The sequence below is a fragment of the Balaenoptera physalus genome (genome assembly GCF_965194825.1).
Source record: "Balaenoptera physalus genome assembly, chromosome: 17".
Classification (NCBI taxonomy): domain Eukaryota; kingdom Metazoa; phylum Chordata; class Mammalia; order Artiodactyla; family Balaenopteridae; genus Balaenoptera; species Balaenoptera physalus.
In genome coordinates, this window is record NC_138895.1 from 28,931,263 (window position 1) to 28,946,636 (window position 15,374).

At 33.6% G+C, this 15,374-nt stretch overlaps 1 protein-coding gene across 5 annotated transcripts in view; it reads left to right on the forward strand.

Annotated features, from left to right (window-relative positions):
* The window catches only part of LRRCC1 (leucine rich repeat and coiled-coil centrosomal protein 1), a 36,160-nt gene that overhangs the window by 17,039 nt on the left and 3,747 nt on the right, over positions 1-15,374 (forward strand). For all 5 annotated transcript variants that reach the window (XM_082433925.1, XM_082433927.1, XM_082433926.1 and 2 more), the window contains 8 exons: positions 5,544-5,748; positions 6,268-6,407; positions 7,816-8,017; positions 8,562-8,747; positions 9,555-9,729; positions 10,631-10,794; positions 13,445-13,653; positions 13,746-13,883. In XM_082433925.1, coding sequence (XP_082290051.1) covers positions 5,544-5,748; positions 6,268-6,407; positions 7,816-8,017; positions 8,562-8,747; positions 9,555-9,729; positions 10,631-10,794; positions 13,445-13,653; positions 13,746-13,883 — 1,419 coding nt within the window. The remainder of the gene's footprint in view (positions 1-5,543; positions 5,749-6,267; positions 6,408-7,815; positions 8,018-8,561; positions 8,748-9,554; positions 9,730-10,630; positions 10,795-13,444; positions 13,654-13,745; positions 13,884-15,374) is intronic.

Consider the following 15,374-nt stretch of genomic DNA (forward strand, 5'->3'; position numbering starts at 1 on the left):
AACTAATTTTATTTAAAGATTTACAGCTTTGTCAGTTTTTTACATTAACAAAGGATTCAGGATATTTGAGCCCTCAAGCTGGGAGATGTCAGATCAATAAAAAAAAGTATTATAAGTAAAAAACAGGAAGAGTGTAGAGCTGGGTTTGGCAGGCTTTTTCTGTAAAGGATGGGGCTTTGCACACTTTTTCTTTAGGCTTTCTGGGTCATAATCAGTCTCTGTGTTGCATATTCTTCTCAACAATGGGCTTCAGTACCAGATAACCCAAGTTTCTTAATTCTAATGTCTTTATTCCATCTTATTCCATTTCCCGTTTCATCTCTTTTTTTCTGTAGTAAATTATGTAATACAGGATTGTCTTATTCCAATATGTGAGAATACCAAATGGTTTTCTGAAATAACAATAACTTTTTTCTTCTGTTTCCTATAGGCAATTACTTTGAAAGTTATGCTTTTCCTTAAAAGGTTATAAGATTTTTTCCATGGGGTTCCTTTCAATTTTTGTCTCTTCTTCTCCTTGAATGAGCACTGGGTTTCTAGACTTGGTATTTGCCAACAAATAGGGCTTAGGAAGTTGCTCTTGGTTCCATTTCTTAGCTGCTTATACAGTAGATAATTCCCTTTCTACAATCTTCATTCATTAGTAAGTTGACGTACACAGCTCTCAGCCCAATTCCCAGGTTCTTTTAAGCATTTAACTAGTAAAGTTGTGTGGTACTGATGTGGTATTTTCTACCCCTCACTACCTGATTCTCTGATTCTTTGTACTTATGGAATATAAGGAAAACTACTATACTGAACGTGTTCCATGAAAACCTCTGTAATTACTCAAGCTATGATGCTTTGTGCTATTACTAGCCAAACCACCACTACCCACCAATTACTTGCCTTATACAAGACAGTGCTGGACAGGGGTAAAGGAACAGAATGGATAAAATAACTGTCCTCTGACCACCTCAGAAGAAACAGCACTTTTGTTTGCAGTAGGTGCTTAGGTAGCCAACATAGTTTAATGATAGATTTATAGAGACTGTGTGACTCAATGAGTCACAGTCAGACAATGAAAGAGAGGATATATCTTCCCTTTTTTTTTTTTTTTTAATCCAGAAAGATACAAGGCAAAGCCTGAGTGTTCTAAGAGCTGTTATTATTTTAATTTAGTTCCATTTGCCTTATTGTTGAAATTCCTCCCTGATTTTGGCACTGTGTTTTCTCTTGTTTAGCGTCATATGTGTATGAATTTTTGTTTTATTCTGTTTTGTAGGTATTATCTAGTGGAATATTAGAGAAAGTTATGTCTGGGGTTGCTAGCCAAATTCTATTTTAATTGGAAAGCTTTGGACACACCTCATCTTTATACTTCTTTAACCTCTCTGCTGTTGTGCCATGTTTCCCGTGTTACATATTTGTTGTTCTCTTGAAAATTCATCTTCAATCTTTTCTGATTCTTTTTTCATCTATACCCCAAATGTTTTTTGGGGATTAGGTCCTCACCAATCTTCATATTCCCTTATGTGACTTGGTAGGGACTCTGTTTTCCTCATACCTAAGACAGGGTCTAGCATCTAGGTACCATGCTGTGAGTATATATTATCTCAAAAAGTGAATCTTCTCTACTATGCTTTCAGTACCTAACCAGTAAGCTCCCAAATCTTTATCTGTTTTATAGGCCTCCTTGATTAACAAATTGTTCATCTAATCATCTACTAAAAGTTTCTTGTCTACATTGCTTATAAGTGTCTTAAGATCAACATGTCCTTAGGTTGACTTTTTCCTGCTCCCTTATTCTGTATTCTTTGTTCTAATAAATGGTGTTCCATACAGTCAGCCACCAAAGCTAGAAATTTCAGAATGATTTTTTTTGCTTCCTTTCTCTTTCTCAAACTTCATAACCAGTTGGTATTGATACCGTCTTCATTCTGCTTAAAAGGTGTTGAACTATCTCCTCTCTATCCCCAAACGGTTGCATCAGTTTAGGCCCTTATCTCTTGCTTTAGAGGATTTCTCTAATTTTACTGATCGGTAGCTTCTCTGCCCCTTCCACCATATGGTCCACAGAATAAAGTCCAATATTCTTTCATATAACATACCAAACTAGAGTTGAGAGAGTGAACAAAGGAAGACCAGTTTGGAGACGACTCTCAAAGGCAAGAGGACAAGAATTGGAGAAATGACTATAGTATAGAGGCTGATGAGTATAGGGATTTTTCTCAATTATGGCTTGGCAATTATAGTAGGTACGCACTGGAGTGGCTGCCTAGCTCAGAAATTCCTTCATGAGGCTATGCGTTTGCTATTCGTTGTCCCCTTTTCAAACACTCGACTGCTGTTCTGTCATGAACTGCCTCTCTGCTATAATATTGGTTAAGAGGTGAGCCCCTGACCCAGGCTGGGTAAATATATGCCTTAGCCCACATGGCCACAGTGACCACTGCATGGAGTGGGCATATGAACCAAATTGGACTAACCAGAGCCTTTCCCAGAGCTCAGTTCTAAGTTGAGCTAGAGAAAGGTAACCTTTTCTGTTTGGTTCTCACTGCTGTCAGAGATGTTTATAGCCTTCCCCATCTCCCTGGCATATGTTACAAAGAAGCCTGCCATAGGAAAAACTGAAACCAGCCTGAGGGAATCAGAGAGAGAGACCTGATGGTATTCATATCCTTGGTTTCAGCTGTCCCTTGGAATAGTGCCACCCCAGCCTCTGAATTGGTTATGTGGGTCAATAAATTCTCCTTTCTTACTGAAACTGGTTAAGAGTTTTTAGTCAAAAGGCTCTAAGTAACACAGAGGTAGTATAGTACTAGGATATAGTACTTAGTGTCTGGGGAAGATACAGGGAACTCAGAGTTGACTTCCAGGTATCTGTTCAGATATTGCTTCTCTCCTGTAGCTTTATAAATGCATCTGTGTCCCCTCTGCTAAATATTAAGCTCCTTGAAGACCAGGCTGTATCTTATTCATCTTGCTTGCTTTTAAGCCTACATCTAGCACAATGCCTGAAAAAATAAGGTGTTTTGTAGTTTTGCTGTTGAATAGTAAAGTTCACATAAGATAAAGTTTCATTAATTTATTTTTTTTCTCAATCTCAATATTTTATTTTTCAGCTTTGTTGAGGTATAATTGACAAATAAAAATTGTATATATTTAAGATGTACAATGTGATGTTTTGTTATACATTGTGAAATCATTACCACAGTCAAGCCAATTAATATATCCTTCACCTCATATAGTTGTTTTTTTGTGTGTTGAGAATACTTAATATCTACTTGCTTAGAAAACTTCAAGTATACAATGCATTACTTTTAACTTTAGTCACCATGTTGTACATTAGGTCTCTGGAACTTACTCATCTTATCACTGAAAGCTTGTACCCTTTGGCCAACATTCCCCCCACTCCTGACCCTTGGTAGCCACCATTCTACTCTCTGTTTCTATGAGTTCAACTTTTTTTTTTTAATATTTATTTATTTATTTTGGCTGCACCAGGTCTTAGTTGCGGCACACAGGATCTTTAGTTGCGGCATGCACACTCTTAGTTGTGGCATGCTTGCAGGATCTAGTTCCCCAACCAGGGATCGAACCTGGGCCCTCTGCATTGGGAGTGTGGAGTTTTACCCACTAGACCACCAGGGAAGTCCCATGAGTTCAACTTTTTTTAGATTCCACATATAAGTGATATCACCATTTATTTCACTTAGCATAATCTCCTCCACGTTCATCCATTTTGTCACAAATGGCCAGATTTCATTCTTTATTAGGCTGACTGATGTGGCATTTATTTACTTATTTATAACCTTTTAATCCATTCATCCATTAATAGACATTTAGGTTGATTCCATATCTCGGTACTGCAAATAATGCTGCAATGTAGATGGGAATGCAGGTATCTCTTTGAGATACTGGTTTCATTTCCTTTGGATATATACCCAGAATTGGGATTGCTGGATCCCACTTTTATGGTAGTTCTATTTTTAATTTTTTGAAGAACCTCCATGCTATTTTCCATAATGGCTGCACCAGTTTAAATTCTCACCAACAGTGTATAAGGCCTCCCTTTTCTCCATATCCTCACTAAGACTTGTTATATTCTGACTTTTGGATAATAGCCATCCTAACAGGTGTGAGGTGATACCTCACTGTGGTTTTGATTTGCATTTTCTTGATGAATAGTGGCATTGAACATGTTTTTATATACTTTTTGGCCATTTGCGTATTTTTGGAGAAATGTCTATTTGGGAGTTTTGCCCATTTTAAAATTGGTTTATTTGTGGTTTCTCTGCTTTTGCGTTGTATGAATTCTTTACATATTTTGGATATTATCCCATTATCATATATATGGTTTGCAAATATTTTTTCCCATTTGTCAGGTTGCCTCTTTAGTTTCTTGATTGTTTCCTTTGCTGTGCAGAAACTTTTTATTTTGATGTAGTCCTACTTGTTTATTTTTGCTTTTCTTGTTCATGCTTTTGGTGTCCCCATGGAAAAATCATTGCCAAGATCAATATCATGGAGTTTCCTTCTATGTTTTCTTCCAGGAGTTTTATGGTTTCAGGTCTTATGTCTATGTTCTTAACCCAGTTTGTGTTGATTTTTGTGTATGGTGTAAGATAAGACCCAATTTCATTTTTTTTCATGTAGATATCCAGTTTTCCCCATACCATTTATTGAAGAGACTGTCCTTTCTCCGCTATGTATTCTTAGGGGCTTTGTTGAAAATTAGTTGACCATATATGTGTGTGTTTATTTCTAGATTTTCTATTCTGTTCCATTGGTCAATGTGTCTGTTCTTGTGCCAGTGCCATACTGTTTTAGTTACTACAGCTTTGTATTTTTTTTTAATTTTTATTGGAGTATAGTTGCTTTACAAGGTTGTGTTAGTTTCTGCTGTGCAGCAAAGTCAATCAGTTATACATAGACATATACCCACTCTTTTTTAGGTTTCCTTCCCATTTAGGTCACCACAGATCATTGAGTAGAGTTCCCTGTGCTAAACAGTAGGTTCTCATTAGTTATCTGTTTTATACATAGTGGTATATATATATAAATCCCAGTCTCCCAATTTGTCCCACCCCACCCCCCTTGGTAACCGTAAGTTTGTTCTCTACATCTGTGACTATTTCTGCTTTGCCAATAAGTTCACCTGTACCATTTTTCTAGATTCCACATATAAGCGATATTATACGATATTTGTTTTTCTCTTTCTGACTTAAGTTCACTCTGTATGACAATCTCTGGGTCTGTCCACGTTTCTGTAAATGGCACTATATCATTCCTTTTTATGGCTGAGTAATATTCCACTGTGTATATGTACCACATCTTCTTAGATAGAGTTTCATTAATTTATGTAAAATGTTTTTCCTCTTGGCCCAATGCTAGTTTCAGGGATGGGCGAAAGGCATACTGTTTTTCAACTATTTTTTATCTAAGGAGAATTTGGAACATACTTCAAATCTTCCTCTCTACTGTAACTTTTAATGTTTAGTACAGTTTTTATCCTTCTATATGTGTAATATACTTAAAGCAACATTTGATTTATGCTTTAGGCTAAAGGAAATTATTTTTAAAGAGAGAAATTCCAAACTACAACTCGAAATTATGGTTCACAGACTTCAAAATGAAATTAAAAAACTAACTATTGAATTAATTAAAGCAAGAGATCAACAAGAGGATCACGTTAGACACTTAAGAACCCTGGAAAAAGCATTAGCAAAAAAGGAGAGGCAAAAAGGGCAACAGCAAGCAGCACAGGTATTTCTCTATTTTACTCTATCAGTCCCATGAATTAACACATTCAGAGCTTCTGTCCTGAAACAAATTATGTCATTATATAGTAAACATAAAAGATGTTAGGCTGAATGCAAAAATTAGTTTAAATGTACCAGTAATTTAACCTATGGAATCATTTCTTCAATTAGGGCTGCCAGCATTCACAAAGCAGAGTTGGTGGAAATGCTGCAGGTTGTTAGGCTTGTGTTTAAGAGCCAGTTTTTAAATGTCTCCTTGGGGTGCTTGGAGACTTTTAATTTTCATGCCTTTTGAATGGAAATTTTCAATAAAGTCTGTGGTGAAATAAGAGTTAATGTTAATGTGTTTGATGCTTCTAAGACTACACTTCACGTGACCATAGCATTATTTAATAAATTTTGAAAGTCAACTTAGTCACTAGGTCCTGTTATTTAGAAGGCACTTGTCTTTGGGGAACTGACATTAAAATAGAAGCAGAGGAGATTATTATCTAAATACTGTAATGGTGTGTATTTTACTCAGATGCAACTTATCCAAGAGGTGGAACTCAAAGCCGCAGCTGCTGATAGAGAAATAAACTTACTTAGAACTTCTCTTCATCAAGAAAAGGAACAGGTGCAACAACTTCATGAACTTCTTGCATTGAAAGAACAAGAACACAGGTAAATAAAATATGTATATTTTAGGAAAATATGGACATTTAAAAATAGGAAAAAGTTATTTGGTTTTCCCCCCTGCCCCCGCCAAGACTAGACAGTGATTGAGCAGTGGTAAAGTCTGGCACAGTTAGCTCATGGAGAATGACATGTTTATGTATGTATGCTTTAGAATCAGTCTTAGAGTTAGAACTAGTAGCTTAAAAACAAATCAGTAACTTTATTGAGGTTGAGGTATGGCCTTATAGCAATGAAGCTCATTTTCCATTTCTCTAAGCCCAACTAAAAATTGATCATTGTAATACAGAGAAAGCTGTTTTAATTGACTTCCAAGTAACTACTTGTTAAATTATCAGTATTCTTTATCCCTTTGAAGCAGGTTTCAACAAACTTTCTCTGTGAAGGTCCAGATAGAAAATATCAATACTCTAGGCTTTTCAGGTCATGCCTAGCTCTCTCTTTGTACCACAAAAGTAACCATAGACAGCACATCACATAAGTGAATGGGCGTGGCTGTGTTTCAGTAAAAGTTTACTTCCCCACAAGAAGGGCAGCAGGCCAGATTTGGTCCATGGGCTGTAGTTTGCCAACACCTGCTTTTTAGAGTCCACAGTAATTTAAGCACATTCAGCTAGTTATCTGCTTACTACCAGTTGAATGATTGCCATGAGTTAATTGTGTTTGTTCTCAGGCCTGTTTTGGTTTTGTCCTTGTGTAAATTAAGTTTTAATATATAAATTAAATTTTGATGCTCTGGGGAAAATTGTCATCATATGTGTGGTCAAGACAACTATAAAAGATTGGGGGGCAAATAATCACAAAAATCTAAAAATTGGCACTTAATTTTCCTTTCAGATATCTTTTAACTTGTTTTAGTTTAAAGAAACCAAAACCAGAAATAATGGGTTTTGTTTTATGAGTTTGATTTATTCAAGAAAAATAATGGAGAACTCTGAAGAATGAATTCACATTTAAATTAAAAAACTGGCCCTATATTAAAAGATTGGTGAAGTTTCACACATAACTGTTGTTTTCAATTAACCAACCACCAGGACCAGTCAGACTGTATTTATTGTATGTCAAAGACTCAACCAAAGTAGAAGATGCAGTGAGATAGAACCTGACTTCTGTGAATGCACCCAAAGAATTTTAGAAACCGTAAAATGATTCTGAACTATCTCAGTGAAGTTAAGATTTGGCATACTCCTCTTATCCCTGTCACCACTGAATGCGCAATCAAAACTCATATTCTTTCTGTATCTACCATCCTATCCCCAGTTTTCTGTGTTTGAAAGTGAGGAGCTGATCTTTAACAATAGGGAATATAGAACATTTAATAACTATTTAGAGACCTTTAAAGTTTTTCTTTCCAGATAAACAGCATCCTGTGATTTTCATTTGTTTTTCATTCCAGGAAAGACCTTGAAACAAGGGAGTTTTTTAGTGAAGCTGAGTTCCAGGAAGCCTTAGCTAAAGAAATTGCTAAAGAAGAGAGAAAACATGAACAAGTTATAAAAGAATACCAAGACAAAATTGATGCATTAAACCAACAGTATATGGATTTAGAAAATGAATTCCGTATTGCTTTAACTGTTGAAGCCAGAAGATTCAAAGATGTAAGAATTGGCGTCTAGCTTTTTATTGAAAACAGAATCAACAAGATATGGTTTGATAAGAGGACTACGTTTTAGAATTCTAGCTCTATTTGCATGTTGGCTATATGATCTTAACCAAATTACTTAAATTCTTAGAGCCTTATTTCTTCACCTAAATAATAGCTAATCTTCAGTGCTGTTGCCAAAGCTAAGTGAGGTTATAAATGGTCAAGTAAAGAGAGCACGAATAGGAATTAGGAACCCTGAATTCTCTATTACTATAGAGCAGGGATTGGCAAACTAAACTCTCCGGGCTCGATAAATGAAGTTTTATTAGAACAGAGTCGTGCTCACTTGTTTACATAGTATCTGTGGCTGCTTTTATGTTATAATAGCAGGGTTGAGGACTTAAAACACAAACACATACGGCCTGGCTAGCCTGCAAAGCCAATTATCTGTGAATTTTATTCTGATTCTAAAAATGAAAGAAGTAAGCTGTTTCCAGAAACAGATATTTTCTAAATATTTGCAGAACTGCTATTTATAATGCAATTTTGAAATATAGGTTAAAGATGGTTTTGAAAATGTTGCAACTGAATTAGCGAAGAGCAAGCATGCTCTTGTTTGGGCTCAACGAAAAGAAAATGAATCTTCCTCTTTAATTAAAGATCTAACCAGTATGGTGAAGGAACAAAAAACAAAACTTGCAGAAGTTTCTAAATTGAAACAGGAAACAACGACAAATTTACAGGTAAGACATTGTAACATTATATTTCCTTTTTAATTTTTTGTGTCATTTTCTCAAGAATATTGTGATGATTTTAGGAAGTACACAATTATGAACTACATAACACTACTTATATATTCTGTGATGATTTTAGGAAGTACACAATTATGAACTACATAACACTACTTATATATTCTTACATGTGTGAAAAGTAATATAATTAGGAGATAAACCATGATTGCACAGATTGTATTGCTTACACTAAAATAGTATTTAACTAAAATAAGTGAATTAATTTTAAGAAGCATACTAAGTAAATGTACCAGTTTTACAGTGATACAGGTTGTTGAAGTTTGGGAAATACATGAATTGTTGATATATTAATTTTGTGGTAGTGGTTGTTTTTACATATACCTAACTATAATAATTTTTTAATTACTTTATTTCTGTTGTCTCAATTTTAAATATTAGTGGTATTTTGCCCAAAAGGATTCACTTTCTATAAGTAACCTTTAGACTATTGATATAAATATTCAATATTTGGTGAGAAATTTTGAGTATTACATGTGTAGTTGCGTTTTTAAGATATTAAATAAAATTCAGAGCGTTTAAAGGAGTAGGCTCTTAAAATGTGACTTTTTATTTCATGACCTACACTTATCTTTACTTAATAAAATTTAAACATTTTCTGATGTAAAATTTAGGAACATTTACTTTGTATTTGCTTAAGTAACATTTTTTCTCATTATAAAATGCAAAAAGAAAATAAAGAAGCACTTAAATATAATAATTACTTTGCATTTTTTTTCAATGTGTTTTGGTGGTATACAGAATCAAATCAACACACTTGAAATTTTAATTGAAGATGACAAGCAGAAGAGTATTCAAATAGAACTTCTCAAGCATGAAAAAATGCAGCTTATTTCCGAACTAGCAGCCAAGGAATCGCTAATTTATGGTTTAAGGACAGAAAGAAAAGTATGGGGACATGAGTTGGCACAACAGGGTAAAATTCTCAATTTTCAAAGGGAAAAAATAGCCCATTCTGCTAATCCAACAAATCTGTGTATTAGAAAAGGAAGGGCTTAACTCTGCCTAGACATACCAAGAAAGAAGGTGACACTGTATATGAAAGGAGAAATAGTCATTTGCCAGTCAAACAGGAATGAAATTATACTTAGGAATTGGGAAGTAGTTTATTACACCTGTTATGAAGTTATAGCTCTGATTTTTTTGCTGTTGGTTTTCTTCCCCACTATAATTTGGTTACGTTTCTGAACAGGTATACATTTACAATGCTACAACTGAATAAGTCATTGAAAACAATTCTTTCGTATCTAGTGATTTTAAATTATTTGTACATATGCAGCATTCATTTTTTTTTAGCTAAAAATGTTGGTAACATTTATGATGTTATATGTGGAGAAATGTGAAATCGTTTATGAATGAAAACCACTTTAGGTTCAGGTAAACTTACCCTCAGTCTCATTCCCTTTCCAGTCACCATAAGGCAAGAGATATATACCATTTTAAGGCATTCTTAGAGACTTTACAAATTATGAATAGTAGGTGTTGGCCTAAATGGAACATTGTTCATTTGTCCATTCCATATAGAAATCTGTAATATGATTTTGTTTGGACAGCATAACGTGACCCATTAAATATTTCATGTCTGAGTTAGTTGTTCATGATTTGTGGTTTTAGGTTCTCAAATAGCCACAGTTGTTTAGAAGGCCTTTTTGTTCTTTTCCCCTTTCCTCTTCATATTGTGTGCTATTATATATTTTGTTTCTTTATTCAGCTTTTCTTTTTATTTACTATATTATACATTGTGAAATTAGATGTTCATAAAATATAAATTCTGCAAGGTCTTTTTAAGTTTTTTACTGATGATGTTTGTTTCTTAGGATCTTCTGTAGCCCAAAATCATGGGAGACTAGAGGCTCAAATTGAAAGTTTGTGTAGGGAGAATGAATCTCTGCGAAAGGCAAGTGAACGTGATAATGACACATTAAGAATTAAGTGCAAAATTGTAGAAGACCAAACTGAAACCATTGGAAAATTAAAAGAAGTAAGTTTGACATTTTATTATAGGAAAAGAGCATGTGGAAAGTTTGAAAAATCTGTGGATCAAAGTATAATAATAAATATTTGTCTCAATGTATCCCAACTGTTATGGAATTTAAGACATATTATCATGTTTTTTCTTTTATGTTTGGCTCTTTGCTTTTAAAAGTTATATATGACATTTATTTATTAACTTATTAACTTGAAATTACTTTTACCTCAAGATTTTATGGAAAATGTTATTATGGCCCTTTGAAATAATTGGAAGTAGTGTCCATAAAGGGTTAGGAACCACAAAAACAAATATTTTATTTAAACTTTTCATTGTTTAATATCTTCCAGTATTGCTAATTCACGTCTCGAAATTATGACAGAACCTACTATCCTATATTTTAAAGTATTTGAATAGAAAGAACGTAAAAGATTCATGCTTGTTCCCAAGGGAAACCATTTTTACCCTCTTCTTCAATATGGCCTATCTTAAGAGAGAATACTAACAGGATCACTCGTTTCAAAGTATCTTACATGAAAATTTCCAGAGAAATATTCTGAAAGTTAGCTTGAACAGTGAATCAAATTTGAACTCCAAAATTTTCTTCTAGAGATTATCTTTAAGGTATAAAAATAGCTGAGAAAAGGGTTTTTAAGAAACTTGTAAGTGAGATTATCACCCATAAAGTTAGGAACTCATTCTTTAGAGTAATTATAACTACCTAAGATTTGATTTTTTTTTCCCCTTAGTCATTTTTAAGAAACTCCTTGAGAACTTAACTTCGTCAAGTACAGAAAATAAAGAAACATATTTATCACCATGTTGCTATATCCATAGCTAGATTTAGACTGTGAATGCTAGAACTGTATTACCCTAAACAATTATATTGGTTTTTTGGTTTTGCATGAAACCAGAATTTCAATTATATCTGTCATACATTGCCAAGCTACACTGAAAATTATTTAAATATTTTTGGCAGTGAGTATTTTTTCTTGTTTAAAAATCTATGCTTGGTATAATACTTGTGGTTGACATAACTACTTCCACAGTAAGACTACTGCTTATTAATCTCTGAGCAGAGTTTTGGGAGGAAATGACTAGTAATGAATAACATAGCGGAGCCAAAAAACAGATGACTTTTAGTTTTAGATTTTTGGTTAAAAAAAAAAGTTTTCAGATTTTCAACTCATCATTTTTCTTTTCACAACTTAGTACACTTACTTTAAAGAACACTGTATCAGCCTCAAAGATATGAGCATTAATGGTGCATTCCATCTAATCACAGAACATACAGAGATAGCTAGGCATAATTTCTTTTAGCAGTAAATTCATCATAGCTAATAACTTAAAGGGATAGTGACCTAATCTGCAAAATTTGGAGTTCGATGTTTTCAATTAAGTAGATCCTGTAATTAACTTCTGACTATGGAAATCAGAAACAAATCTTTTGAGATTTGGTTTCCTCCTATGTCTTATTTTGGTACTTTTAAGTATGGATCACAAAATTCTCCGATGCTACAATGTTATTCTTTTTATTAATGAGGTTTTTCATAAGAATCTTCCATAGCTTTTGTGGATTCCTAATATAATATGTGTCAAGACTGCTCTCCTCTAAGTACTTACTTAAGTATTACTCTTAAGTACGAGAGTTGTGTGGAGAAAATAAACAATTCATGCCTTTTATGCAAATGTTGGTCAAGACTAGAAGACTACCTGATATCTTTGCTTAGAATTTTTAGATATATAACACACTGAGGAATTGAACCACATTTTTTAAAATACTGATGAATTCATGCCTAAATTAGCCTTGTTCAGTATTTGTTTGTTTGCCTGCATCTTCTTCCCAAAAGGGAAAAAAAGGCAAGGTGGGGCAGGGGAAACAGGGTAAAAACAAAAACTACCAATTTCATCTTTTCACACTTTTGGAGACTGATATCAGTAGTTGGTGTTATAGCAGGGCTGTTCCAGCCGTTCAGGCATACCCCCTTAAAGCAAGCATGTTCACTGAAGTAAGTAACCCATATAAGGCCTAATACCTGCAAACACTTAACAGTGCCTAAGGTGGTCTTGAGCTTTCATTATCCTCTGATTTGTAATATGCAAATAGAGGATAAAGTATGACTCACAATATAGAAGATATAATAAAAGGAAGTTTTGGAGGATGTAGAGCCTATTTTCATGTGACATTGTAATAGTGATGAAATCATACTTTATTTTAAAGTATTTGCTCACCCTAATGCAGAAGATGCTTGTTAGCATAGTAGAAATAGCATTTTAATTTGTGTCATACATGTACAGTGAACATGTCTCTGCTGTATTCCATGTTAATTGAAATTTTCATTGCACAGTTTTCTTTTCCTTCTCTTCTGCTCCCTCTGTGTGGTTGGTAGTTACTAACTTAATGAAATAAAAAGTGTAAATAGTTCATCTTTCTTAGTGGCAGTTAAAACAAAGTAGTAGTGCTATTCCTTACTGATTGTGATTTTTAAAATGTTCTGTAAATCTTTTCTAAAACATTCTTTGAACGTTCAATTTATTTTTTAATCTGTAGTTTTTATAATAATTTTAAACCATATTGAATTAATTAGGAAATGAGATATTCAAGATTAATAAAAATAATTATTTTTTTAAATAATGATTTTTTTTTTATGTAAAAATGAAGTGTTTACAGGAAAGGGAGGAACAAATCAAAATATTACACAAAAAGATCACTGAAATACAAAAATGTACCCAAGAACAACTTGATGAAAAATCTTCACAACTGGATGAAATAATTGAGAAATTAGAAAGACACAATGAAAGAAAAGAAAAACTAAAACAGCAGTTGAAAGTAAAGGAATTAGAACTCGAAGAAATTAGAAAAGCTTACAGGTATTATACGAATTTCCTGTTGAGAAATAACATGTGGCTTAATAATTTCATATAACCAATTTTATTTTTTTAATTATTTCTTCTCATATTAGTACACTTAATCAGAAGTGGCATGATAAAGGAGAGCTTCTGTGTCATCTTGAAATGCAAGTAAAAGAAGTGAAAGAAAACTTTGAAAACAAAGAAAGGAAACTTAAAGCAGAAAGAGACAAAAGTATTGAACTGCAAAAGTAAGGATTAAGTCCTAAAGTATGTGGGATATCTTTAAACATAAAACTGAATTGGGATGGGTGGGTTGTGTAGAACGGCGGGGGGATGGGGGTGAGGAGGGTAAAAACATGTTGGACATAGGTATTTGCCAAGTACTTTGTTTCCATTCCATCTATAAAATGAAGATTATAATAGTTCCTACCTTAATGTTTGATGTGAGGTTTAAACTTTATGTATATGTGTATTTATATGGTTTGTATGGATTATTTAGCATTTAAATAGTACCTGACACATAGTAATTGCTGTATAAATATTTCATTTTTATTACTGTGATTATTGTTTTCAAGCTCTGTTTGAATGAAAGCAGCAAGTGATATTTTTGGCTGTTGTATGTGGAGTTTAGAGGAGGAAATCACTGACTACCAGGGACAGTGAGCTCCTGAAGAAGCTAAAACAGATTTAGGTAGCCGTTGGCCTGCACCAGCTGAGGATAAGAGTTGATTTTAAAGAAGGGGAAGAAAATGTATACATATATGCCATTGTTTTATGGATTTTATAAAATACTCTAGAGGAAATGAGGGTTTTACCTTGTAAGCTGTATAACTAGACTTGTTAAAATAATTTACAAAGTTGACTGCCTTAAAAATTAGGTAGCATGGTTTAGTGACCAGTGCTCATGTCAAGATACAGAATGGCATAGATAACATGGCATATAGGTAGCCCAAAAATCTCATATAGAGGTAGGTTCCCATTATATCAAGTCTAATAGAACCTGGAAATTTGGTTTCTCATATTTTAATTCTTTATAAATGAAAAGGTGTTATTATACTCCCCAGAAAGTTTTGATTGATAATACAGTCATTTGTTTATTTGCTAATGGACCCTGTTCCACTTCGCTTTACAACCAAGCACTAATACAGAGACCTTGACTTGGAACCTATTACAGTTTTCTCTCCTGCTGGTCACAGCTTTGCAATTTGGAGTCCTTTCGATCCTAAAAGAAACAATCATTTCATATAACTAGCAGTTCCTAAACTTAATAAAAATCATAAAGCCTGACAATTTTTAGAATCTCTTATATTGCATTGTTCATCATGTCTTTAAGAGCAAAACAATAAAGGCCTGATTTTATACATTAATGCTTTTATGACTAAGATTGATATATGATTTTTAATTTAATGGAATTTTAATAAAATAAGTAAATTATTATTCATAAGAATAGATTTTATTTGCATAGTTTCTTAAAATGTATAAATTGATTTTTTTCTTATATCTTATTTTGAACCCAGCAATAATTCTGTGAGGTTGGCTGAACAGGCAGGATTATTGTGTTTTATAGTTGACAAACTTTAAACACAGAGTTTGTGACTCGCCCTTAGTTTCATAGCTACCAACTGTTGCAACTGGGAATAAAAAAAAATGCTTTTGATTCATGGTCCTGATGCTGAAAACTCAGCCTCTGTACACTGGTGGAGAATCAAGTCTCAGAGACAGAGTTTCGGGTGAAATAG